Source organism: Macaca thibetana, chromosome 7 (genome assembly GCF_024542745.1).
Source record: "Macaca thibetana thibetana isolate TM-01 chromosome 7, ASM2454274v1, whole genome shotgun sequence".
Classification (NCBI taxonomy): Eukaryota; Metazoa; Chordata; class Mammalia; order Primates; family Cercopithecidae; genus Macaca; species Macaca thibetana.
The window spans coordinates 50327520-50340028 of NC_065584.1; the positions used below are offsets into that span (position 1 = coordinate 50327520).

Consider the following 12509-nt stretch of genomic DNA (forward strand, 5'->3'; position numbering starts at 1 on the left):
GAATCCTCTGAGCAGTTCACAAATTTTAGCAATTACTTTATATCTTAAACTTTTAAAAGTTTCATGCAACTGTGGATTTTAATGCAGCACAGTTCCTTAAAAATGTCAATACTTCCCTTAATGGAATTAGTGCATTCCTAAAAATACATGCATTTTTACAAATTATTACAACTAGATTCCCCTCTATACAATGTTTAAATACCAGGAAATAAAACTTCTTAAAATGCCTATTTAAGGGGCAAAATATTTTGTTTTTGGTTTGTGCAACCTGCTGGCTTTTAAAAAGGGTGAGTTTCTTTGGCATGAAAGGAAAACATAGGAGACATACAAATCTTTGCAGTTGCAAATGAACAAGTGATGGCACACACTTCCTGGAATACAAATCTCACTAAATACTTTTACTAAAATCCCTCGGTCAAGGAGACCAGAAAAGTCTTATAAACGTTTTTAAGAAATTTCAAATTGATTTACTATGTAACACATCCAGTAACAAATGTCTTTACACAATTTCTTTAAAAGCAGGTCCTTCTCCTAGCATATGGTAAATTATTTTATTTACAAAAATGTACATACAGTTCTCATGAAACTGAGGTATTAGAAAATTAAGATATTCATACAGCAAAGAGGTAGTCATAAAAATCCATATCTAAATATAAGCTTATTTCTTAGCATTATAAAAACCTTACATAATTACACTAAAACTATTTCATTATAACCCCCATATTGCATAAATAGTAGTACTAGAAGATAGATTTGGCACTTCAGTGGTCTTTGTTATTTCTAAGTCTGTTTCATATTGAGATTAAACATTGACTTGCTCCCAAAGTAATGTGTGTTTTGAGCTCTTTCCTCAACAGTGTTAACAGGTTGTACCAAGCCTGGCACTGTCTTTGTATCCAGGTGTTTACTATCCCTATTTCTGCTCTTTTGATGAATTACACTTACCAGATGACCAGCGAGGGTCAAGGAACACACCGTGGTGATGGAAGACAGCAAAATTAATCTGGTTCTTCTAGAAATAACACTGGCCTTTGGCCTCATCCCTTAAGTGGATCTTGGAGGTTAAAAATATGACAGACCTCCATGTTCCAACTTCACCACTCATGAGATGACCAATCTCATTTAGAAGTGAAATGATTTTAAATTCATCTAAAATGAGAAACTATTAGGGCCAACTATACAAACATTTTAAGGCTAAAAAGATGAGTCTCATCAGAAACAACTTTTGGCACTTGAATCTGCATCTCTGCAACCCAAGGAACTTACAACAATAAAATCTGAAAGGGCTGCTTTTCTCAGAAAGGCTACATAACGAGGGCAGTCGTTGGTGGGGTGGAGAGTGGTCAAACACTGTATTAATGAAATATATTGTCAGTATAAACAGTTCAGCTATACTTTTTCTCAGAGGTAATTTTTAGTTGTGTTATTTTAAAAGATTTTTCAGAGACAGTCTTGCTATGCTGTCCTCGCTGGTCACAAACTAACATCTCAGCCTCCCAAAATGCTGGGATAACAGGCGTGAGCCACCATATCTGGCCTAATTGTGATCCTTCCGTTTTACATTTCAACCTATACAAACACTCCCCTCCTGTTATTACTGCCTAAATTATCTAAAGCTCTGCTGTCCAATACAGTAGCCACAAGCCACATGTGGCTAACTTTAATTAAAACTACAAATTCAGCTCAATCATCCCAGCCATACTTCAGGGGCTCAGTAGCTACATGTGACTAGTAACTACCATACTGGGGAGTGAAAAGGACACATCTATCCTCATATGAAGTGTGACTAGACAGTGGTGATCTGAAGAAAGTGTAACCATGCTATATGCTTATGAGATTCTAAAAACTTTTTAAAAGTTGCTTATAAAAAAGAGTATCATAGGCTGGGCATGCTGGCTCACACCTGTAATTCCAACACTTCGGGAGGCCGAGATGGGCAGGTCACTTGAGGTCAGGAGTTCGAGACCAGCCTGGTCAATATGGTGAAACCCCGTTTCTACTAAGAATATAAGAAATTGGCTGAGCGTGGTGGCATGCGCCTGTAGTCCCAGCTACTCGGGAGGCTGAGGAACAAGAATTGCTTGAACCCAGGGGGGCAGAGGTTACAGTGAGCCAAGATTGTGCCACCACACTCCAGTCTGGGCGACAGCGTGAGACTCTGTCTCAAAAAATAAATAAATCTAACACTTCTGGGCTACAGGTTAATAATGATGCGTTCATTGGTGTGAAAAAATGGTATCAACCTTCTGGTTTTTAGACTTTAGACTGAATTTATGAAGTATTTAGGGTTCCACATAAGGCCCAAATAAAACAAACTCAGATACTTTTACAGCATTACTATAAAGAATAATGTAAAGATTTGGCATGCAAGATAAAAGTAATTTAGCAGTTAAATGATTAAAACAGATCATTTCATCCTTCCACTTAAATCTGAAAATCTTGACATATAGAAGTATTCACAGCTATTTAAAGCTCCTCACAAGACAGGGGCAAAGGCTCTTTAGATATTGCTCTATTTTACTTTGGTGTCTTACCAAGGGCGGGGCGGGGGGAACATTAGAGTGGCAGTGTACAGACAAAAAAGCAAATTAAAATAAAAACTGTCTTAGAAATAAACTGCTATGAAACAGACTAAAAAGATAAACTTTTGACTCAACACATGGAAAATGTACTGATATCTGACATATGAGTTGACTAACTGAATACTTTTAGGAAAATCAAGTTCACATTATTTTCAAATTTACTTTGTTAGAACACACAACAGTGATGACAATTATGTAATACGTCCTCCCCGTAACTCTTAGATGAAAGGCAGGAAGTGGGAAATAATATATTGCTTGTTGCTGTTTTACTTAGTGGGTAAAAGCAAAACAACCCAATCATAAAATGCACACAGCTGTATCTAAAAGAAAAATGCAAACACAACTTAACCATACTTTATTTGACTGCATCTTATTTAGACAGCTTGCACATTTCAAATCCCATTAAATCTCTCTCCAAAAGGATATGGGACAATAGAAGAAAATTATGCAGCAATATCCAGTCAAACAGCAGTCCAATATTTTGAGATACACGTGATATTTTATAGATACTCAACTCATATCTGACGTCAATATAATTTATGGTTATGTTTTTACAAACCTGAAAGCCCTGTAACATTACAGCACTCATTTTAGTGATGTCATGGTGCACTGAAAAGTAACTCTGATGCACTACCAATTTGATTTTATCTATACTCCTGAAAAGTGATGAACTTCATGATTTTTAGACACCATAATAAATATACACATCCAGTCTTAGACATGTCAGCCAGTACCATAACACAGGGCAAGGTAAAGTTAAAACATGAAAAACAAACTGCTTTACATAGATTTGTCGAGCAAGTGGGAAGGGTAATTTGGGAAAGAGGCAGAAAATATTAAAATTGACTTTTTATTTTTTCTTATTTTGCTGGTTTCAACTTCAAAAACTACTGTATGGTTTCTGATCTGTGGACTTTGCTAAAGTAGTTTCATCCCAATGTACAGGAAATTATAATCAGCCCACACATCAAAAATGATAGTATACCCGTTAGCTTCTTCAATACTAACATATATAGCTTCATGGTAGCATGTATAAAAATGTTCAGCAGTACCAACTGCCAAACCAGTGTCAGTGGATAGTACAGTCAGTCCTAAAGAGGCAGCACCCCATTAAAAGAAAGTTGCACCTATTTTGCTCAGTTTTAGCCAAGTGAACCCATGCTATCGATTTCAAATAGAATTATTTTAAGCTTATTTAAGAAAAATAACAGCCTATTATCAAAAAGTAAATTACTGTTTGAGGCTACTTCAACCTGAATGGAGTCTTTCAGTGTTGGTGTTGGGTTTTCATGCTAGAGGTTAAAAATTTTAATCTACTTAAGTAAAAAAATTTTTGCATACCCAATTAAAGACATAAGGCATACACTGACATTTAACATACACCAAACAATATGGCAACCATCTGACTTTTTAGTCACACAGTTAACGTCATGTTTACAAACACCCAATCAGTTCAGTCAATTCGGCAATTTCGAAGGAAAAGGTCAGTATGATGGTTTCATTGACAATCTGGCAAAAACACTAAAATGGTTGAACCAATGACCTACCATCTATCTACTTTACAACCATCCCCATTATGATTCAAGCAAATATATGTTCGTCAACCATTATGCATCAACCAGCAAGTCAAATATAAAGGAGTGAAATAAAATTTGATGACATAAATATGTTTTAGTTCAATTTCCTTCATATTAAATAAAAGCATCACTATAGTTGGTATTCTTCTAAATGCTAGTGCCTAAATGAAGTTTGACCAAAAACATACTGAAAAGCTGAGTACTGTGTGGTTACCATATTTTTATTATAACCAGTATCCTGCCCATTAAACTTTCATGAGCAATATAAAATGGAAAACATTGTCTTTAAAAATAAAGAACTATAAATAATCCCACCAGCAGAAAGTTTTTATTTTCAAATATAAATTGTGTATCTTTATTTTTAAAGTATTTGTTACTATGTTCACCTTCAAAACACTATACTGAGCAAAGAGCAGCTTTCCTTTAAAAAAAAAAAAAAAAAAAAAAAAGCAACAAACTTTCCTGAAAAGGGGCCTTTACCAACTGTTAATGGAGGTAGGGTTTTTAAAAATACAGTAATTAGAGCCACAAAATATATTCCAAACCAAATACTAGAGCAGAAGTAGAGTATATTCAAATGAAAACAACAACAACAAGAGATTCCTACAGTTTTCACAGAGAATGAATCTTTTTTCTTATGGGTACCTAGGTTTTCCAGTTAAATAAATTATCTATCACAGGTTTACTGACTCAATTGAAAGCAATTAACTTTAAAATCTGTTACATTGCACTGATTGGCCAAAACACAATGTAACTAATAAACATGGTGGCGGTTAAGAAAACCCACAGAACTCATTCCAAAAAAGATTTTCATTTCCCCCTTTTGTTTTTCTGGCAGAAGAAAAGCAAAGCTCCCCTAAGAATTTGCTCATACAAGTGAAAATAAAATAAAGCAGCTTAAAATGGATACAATGCACCTTGAAATTTATTTCCAAGACCAAGAACCTAAAGGGAAGCATTTTAAGAAATGAAAGCAATGTGAATCCAAATCAAGTGGGAAAAACAAATTCAGCTACTTTGTAAAAGCTGTTCTTCACAGCGTAGCAGTAATTTTGATTAAATAAAATCATATCAATTTACACTAATTTTCTATTCTTTTCCAAAACTTCCCTTACTCTCAAAAGAAAAAGTGCATCTAAAACCCAGCAATTCCCGGCTCCATCAACTTTTCTTATCTCTTTTGAGCCATTTCTCAATTTTCCAAGTAGATTCAACTTGTTACTGTAAGGAAAAAGGGACTTCTAAAGTAAACCATTCTGTTATTCACCTGAAAAAAAGTATCCAAATTATAAAAATCTGAAATAATTTATTATCAAATTTAGAATTTAAATAAAAACAAAAGTTTGCTTGCAAAGGCCTTAAAGAAAAGGAAAAGATAGCATGCATTCAAAAACTAGAGATGAAGACAAATATACCTATCTACACAGGCACTGGCAGACAAAATTTAATTGTTACCTTTACTCATTGTAAGACATACCCCACCCTACATGTTTTTCATTCACTAATCACTGAGGTACCAATATTCAAGAATGGAAAATTTAATATTGAAAAAATTAAACCTAAAACTGAAGCATCTTCTCCCTCACCCCCTTCAGAAAACTAGGGCAGGTTTTGTGTGAAATGTTAGTATACTTAGAGACTTTTACAATCCACATTGGCTTTTTTAAGGAACAAAAATTATGTTCCACTTACTGGTTCTGTGAAAAAAATGATCACTGTGTAAATAACATTGTCAGCAGACTTTGCAAATGAACACATAAATCTTGGCTATCAACTGGCACATCTTGTTGGTACCAAAAGAACTCCTGAAGTTTAAAACAATCTTTTAATTCAGAACAAATGCGCCATGCCAAAGTGCAACAAATATTGTGCGACACTCAATGAGACACTGACAGATAAGAGCTGCATGGAAATTACTAAATCCACCTGCAAAGCAATTCTGTACAAATTGCATTGCATGCAAAGGTCGATTCTGTGTGGTTGAAAGTTGTTTCTCGATGTCGGTTTCTCAACGCAGCCACAGTTTAAGTCGCAGTGCATCAACTCCATTTAAATAGTATCTGAACAGCCTCTTATCTCGAACAAAACCAAGATTTTCATAAAGTTTCAAAGCAGACTTATTTGTTATTTCGGTTTCCAAAACAACCTTCAAAGAAATGAGAAAAAAACTAAGTTATAATTACATAATTTGAAAAATCACTTACCAAGTAAACAATTTTTCAAAAATCATGTTATTTTAAAAATTGATAGTGAAAACAATAAATAATATACAGAAAGAACTCAAAAATAGTCATCAAAATTGTAATATTATATTTGGGTCAAGGGCTTGGAGGACCACTGGAGATGTATCTTCTGTTCTACTGATTTTTGTGATGTTTGAAATTTTTAGCAATGAGAGTATGTTTTATACTAAAACAAAGATTAATTATTTCCCTGTAGGGAAAGGTAAAATGACTAAGGATGAAAATAAAATCAACAATCAAAAGTACTGGTTTATTTCCTTAAACTAATAAGCTATATTATTATAAGCAGCTATTCATATTGACTTCCAACTTCCATATTTTCATTAATATGTCATTTATTCTGGTAATAACTACAATATTTGTCTGGAGTCTAGACCAGAGTCTGCAAACTATAGACTTTGGGCCAAATGCGCCTGCTGTCTGTTTTGTAAATAAAAGTTTTAGTCAAACAGCCACGTTTATTTGTTTACATGATGTCTGTGGCAGTTTTCTCAATACAAGGACAGAGCTGAGCAGTTGCCACAAAGACCTATGGTCCACAAAGCCTAAAATAATTACTAATGGGCCTTTTACCAACAGTGTTTGCTGAATCCGGACAAGAGGTATTCAAAATGTTAGAGTGTCTCATAATCACCTGAAGGGCCTGTTAAAATAGATTGCTGAGCCCCACACCCAGAGTTTATGAGTAGGTTTGCAGTAGGACACAAGAATCTGCATTTTCAACATTTTAAAATTGCCAGATGATGATGTTGCTGCTGGTCAAGGGACATTTTGAGAACCACTGGTCTAGACAGTACCTCAACTTATATCCAAAATTGAACTCATAATCTGCTCTTCCTCCACAATTCTATATCTCAGTAAACAGGATCACCATCCCACCACATCAGTGCCTCAAACCTGAAACCCAAGAGTCATTTTTGAACCTCATTCCTCTCCAACCACCTATATGCATCCAAGCACTGATTATTGTCAATTCTCCCTCTTAAATCTCTAAGTAGTCCTCTTTTTTCTATGCTCGATATACCACAGAGCAAGCCGCCATCAACTCCTAACTCAAGAGGTCTCCCATTCTCTATAAATAGAGTTAGGGTGATGCTCTTGTTAATTCTCTACTTAAAACCATTTATTGGTTCCCTTTTGTCCTCAAGAGAAAGTCCACAATCTAAAAACAATATCAAGAGACATAAAAAGTCCATCAATATACTGGCCTCAGCTTTGCTTTAGGTCTCTCTCTTCTTGCTTTCCATGCTCGGCACTGAATTTTCAGTTTCTGGAACCCACCATGATCTCTCCCACCTTAGACCATTCAAATAAACTGTTCTCTCTCTGGAAGCATGCTCTTCCTATCCTCCTCTCTTTTGGCCCTACCTTGTCACTTCCAGATTGGGGACAGTGCCCCTTTCCTTTTATATCACCCAGCAGCATTCTGCACTGTTCCTATGACACATTCTTATTCAACATTTGATGAGTGGTATGTCATCTCTCCTAGCTGGTAAACCCAACAACAGCAGGGACCAATGCTAAATCTAAACCTTTAAAGGATCTAAAATGAAGTAATTAGTTTAGGATGAAGAAAATAAATACGCTCCTAAGAAAACCTAAAATAAAAGTTGTACAGGAAATAAACTGGTTTAAGATAAGTAAACGTCAATTTCTCTCTGCACTTAAAAAAACACAATTTGGCCAGGTGCAGTGGCTCATGTCTATAATCCCAGCACTTTGGGAGGCCAAGGCGGATCACTTGAGCCCAGGAGTTTGAGACCAGCCTAGGCAACATGGTGAAAACCCATCTCTACAAAAACTTTAAAAGTTAGCCAGGTTTGGTGGTGTGTGCTTATAGTCTCAGCTACTTAGCGGGGCAGAGGTGGGAGGATCACTTGAGCCCAAGGGGTTGAGGCTGCAGTGAGCTGTGAGTGCACCAATGCACTCTAGCCTGGGCGACAAAGCGAGACTGTCTCAAAAAACAAATTAAAATACTCACACATACACACACACACAATTAAATTTCTAGTAAGGTATGTCATACTAGAGTCTGTAACACCTCAGTCTGGTCAATACAAGTTTTTAGTTTTTAACAATTCTCTTGGGTAATTCCTGCAATTCTGTTATTAGGTCCAGCACCTAATTATAGCTAAAACGTTAAATCAAAGCAATTTAATATGAGAAACACTAAAGTCACAACAACTCAAAACTTGGAATTGATTTCAAATAAAAAGTGACAATTTTAAAATATGACAGCTAATATTTATTGGAGCTGTACTATGTGCAATGTAAAGCATTCTACATGCATTATGTAGCTTTATTTTCACAATAACCTTATGAAATTGATGTGGTTATCCATTTTACAGATGAATAAAACTCAAGGCCACCAACAGAGCAAGGACAGAACAGAGTCCAATTATGAACTAAAGTTTAATAGTAACTACCCTACTGTACCTCTCCCCTGATTATTTCCCAAAGCAAAGCACAGTGACCAGGAAATCTAACCTACTTAAGACAAGATGAAAGGGATTCTAAGTCCACCATCATTAATATTCAGCAATCTAAAATATTCCAAACACATCTGAGGCTACCACCACTACACAAATACACACTTGAGATGTGGTTAAGAACTGAGTTCAAGTTTGTTGGCATCCTAATAGATTAATGAAATGAGGCTCACTTACATAGAGAAAAAATTACACCAAGGTCTCACTCAGTTAAAATGTAAAGATTCTCCTGGCACACTCATATTTTCTAAACAAAGTGATTCTTTCTTTAGAAAATTATTTGACACAACAGAAAAATGCCAGGATAAAGTAACTAATTTTTAATTCTCAAATTCTTATAAACATATTAAAAGAATATCTGGATTTATATTAGAAATTCACCATAAAACGAGGTTATTTTGGTCCTAAAGAAACTTGACAGAGTTGAATTCTACTTAACAGCGAAAAAAAATTACAGTGAAATTCCACTGATCCTCTTTGCGACAGTAACAGACCATTATCAGGATAAGCCAAACCATTACAAAACATTACTGTTTAAGATAGTATTTTTTAATACTGTAGGCTGGAAGCTCCTGGAGGGCAGGCTTGTTCATTGCTAGAACTTTAGCACTACCACACTGTCTGGCACCTAGAAGCCCTTCCACTGCTATTTGCTCAATGAACAACAAACAGTACTGCTCTTCACAACATCTCTTTAAGATCAGAATTAACATCATGTTGCACAGACAAAGAGAAAGACCAGAAAAAGTTAAACAGCCTGCCTACAATCATACAACTGCCAAGTGACAGAAGATAAATACGGAAACCAGGCTTCTCATACTCAGTTATTAGGCCAAACTACTCACCCAAAATCCTTGCAGTTTAGCTAACCCCACTGTATTCTGTTCTTTACCTTGCAGCCTCTATCACACAGCAAAATATTTCCAGTGAAACTAAAGATGTTTTTTATATATATACATATATATATAATTAGTAAATACTTAATAAACATAATAAATATAGTCTAATTAAAAAGCTAAAATGTAATCTTTTGTATCATGGGGGAAAAAGAATGACTGTACCTTTTCTAAGTTGGACTTTTCTAACTTAGAAAAGTATAAGTTATTTCAAAAAATAACTTAGATCTCCTTGTGGCTCCTAATAATCTAATGTAGTCATTAGTGCTAATGTGATCTATTTTATTCTTTTAATTGTACAAAATACAGTCAGCTACCAGATTATCTGTCTAAAAATTACCAAAATGTCTTTTGCATTACCTTTATATTGCTAGAAATAAATAGCATTAGGTAGGTCAAGCAAATCAGGTTGTAGGGAAAGTCATGGGTTTGAATAGCAGATTGTAAACAGTCGGCAACAAGTTACATAGCATGCTATTTACAGAAGAAACTGTCTAGTAAAAATAAAAAATGTATGCAACAAAAAAAGAAAGGAAAGAAAACACCAAATTGGATGTGTGATACTGTTTGGCTGTGTCTCCACCCAAATCTCATCCTGAATTCCCATGTGCTGTGGGAAGGACCCGGTGGGATGTAGCTAAATCATGGGGGCAAGTCGTTCCCGTGCTGTTCTCATGAGTGAATTAAGTCGCACGAGATCTGATAGTTTTAAAAAGAGGAATTCCCCTGTACAAGCTCTTTTCTCTTTGCCTGCCACCATCCATGTAAGATGTGACTTGTTCCTCCCTTGCCTTGTGCCAGGATTGTGAGGCTTCAATCCAATGTGGTATTCTTTCTTTTGTAAACTGCCCAGTCTGAGGTATGTCTTTATCAGCAAGGTGAAAACAGACTAATACAACGTGCTAGAAGGGTAGGTAGTGAACTTTCTTCTTCTGTTTCTCAAGTTTTCTGTAATGTTCATTATGGTTTTTCAATGGAAAAAATGTCTTTAATGTAAATAAGCAAAAATTAAATGACATGATTTTCAACTGAAAATATTTTAAGATACTATAAATTTAAATTCCATTAAGAAATCCTAATTCCACTGTATTCTGATCAGTTATCTCCGGCTATTCATATCACAGTAATCGACCTAAAACTCTTTTTTTTTTTTTTTCTTTTTGGTGAGACGGCGTCTTGCTCTGTTCCCCAGGCTGGAGCGCAGTGGCACGATCTCGGCTCACTGCAACCTCTGCCTCCTGGGTTCAAGCAATTCTCCTGCCTCAGCCTCCCCAGTAGCTGGGATTACAGGCACGCACCACCACACCTGGCTAATTTTTGTATCTTTTTAGTAGAAACAGAGTTTTACCATATTGGCCAGGCTGGTTTCGAACTCCTGACCTCGTGATCCACCCACCTTGGCCTCCCAAAGGTTTGGGATTACAGGCATGAGCCATTGCGCCCAGCCTAAAACTCTTAAAACAAAAACAAAAACAAAAAACAACTTGAAGTTTTCAGAGATTAAGATTTTAAGGATATCAATGGCTTAAACATCGAGGCACTATTCATCATACTGATACTGATCAATCACCTGCCCAAATTCTAATTTACTTCGGGAAAAAAAGTACATAAATGTAAATGGCCAGCAAGTAGGTTGATTTTAGGTACACAGATCCTACTTTAAAATCTGCATCATAGAAAACTCATTCATTCTATATGTATTTATCTTATTCTTTCTTCTATTGTGAAACATGAACCTAAGATACTTGTCCTAGCTGCTACACATCTGGCAGCCAGAGCATGTGGGGGTGTAAACAAATTTAAGCCAGATCAGCACACTGGTAATGTATTTCTTACTCATGAAGTAACAAATCCACTTGTTTCCTCTTTTGATACTATAATTTTTTGTGTCAGCTCCAAATACATAGAAAATGAAAAAAAAATTTTAGCTATACTGCTTTAACATATACGTAATTCTGATATGAAAAGTTGGGAAAATCACAGTAAGACAAAATGAAAACATCAGCTAGACCAGGAACAGTGCAGCATTATTTGGAGAAAAACATTATCTACCTTTCAATTCTGTGGATTACTAATAACTCTGGCTGAATACTCTGAGCTTAAAATGACTAGTAACAACAAACAACAATATAAACATGACTCAAGGTCACAAATTCTGTAGACAGAATAGAAAGTGAAAATTGTTTGATGTGCACAGTAAGGTTTCACAGAGATTTCCAAATGTATCTTTTTTTTTTTTTTTTTTTTTGCCACAGAGCACAGTAAGGTTTCACGGAGATTTCCAAATGTATCTCCTTATGAGACAAAGTCTCTTTCTCCCAGGTTGGAGAGCAGCGGTGCAATCTTGGCTCACTGCAACCTCCGCCTCTAGGGTTTAAGTGATTCTCCTGCCTCAGCCTCCTGAGTAGCTGGGACTACAGGCGTGTGCCACCACGCCCAGCGAATTTTTGTATTTTTAGTAGAGATGGGGTTTCACCATGTTGGCCAGGCTGATTTCAAACTCCTGACCTCAACTGATCCGCCAGCCTTGGGCCTCCCAAAGTGCTGGGATTACAGGCATGAGCCACAGTGCCTGGTTAAATGTACCTCTATTAAAAGGTTCACAGATTTTAAAATCTTTATCTTTGTAAGAATTTTTAAAATAGCAGAATAACCTAAGTAGTAGAAAATCTAATTTAAAACCCTTCTCAAATGTCTTTCACAGATTTTCAGATAATTTGTC

The 12509-nt window shown here is 35.7% G+C and overlaps 1 protein-coding gene across 1 annotated transcript in view; it reads right to left on the reverse strand.

Moving 5' to 3' along the window:
- Positions 1–2914: 2914 nt before the first annotated feature.
- NAA30 (N-alpha-acetyltransferase 30, NatC catalytic subunit) overlaps positions 2915–12509 on the reverse strand; it is an 834104-nt gene continuing 824509 nt past the window's right edge. The window contains exon 6 of the mRNA XM_050799731.1: positions 2915–6305. Within this exon, the coding sequence (XP_050655688.1) occupies positions 6168–6305 (138 nt within the window). The 3' untranslated portion in view covers positions 2915–6167. The remainder of the gene's footprint in view (positions 6306–12509) is intronic.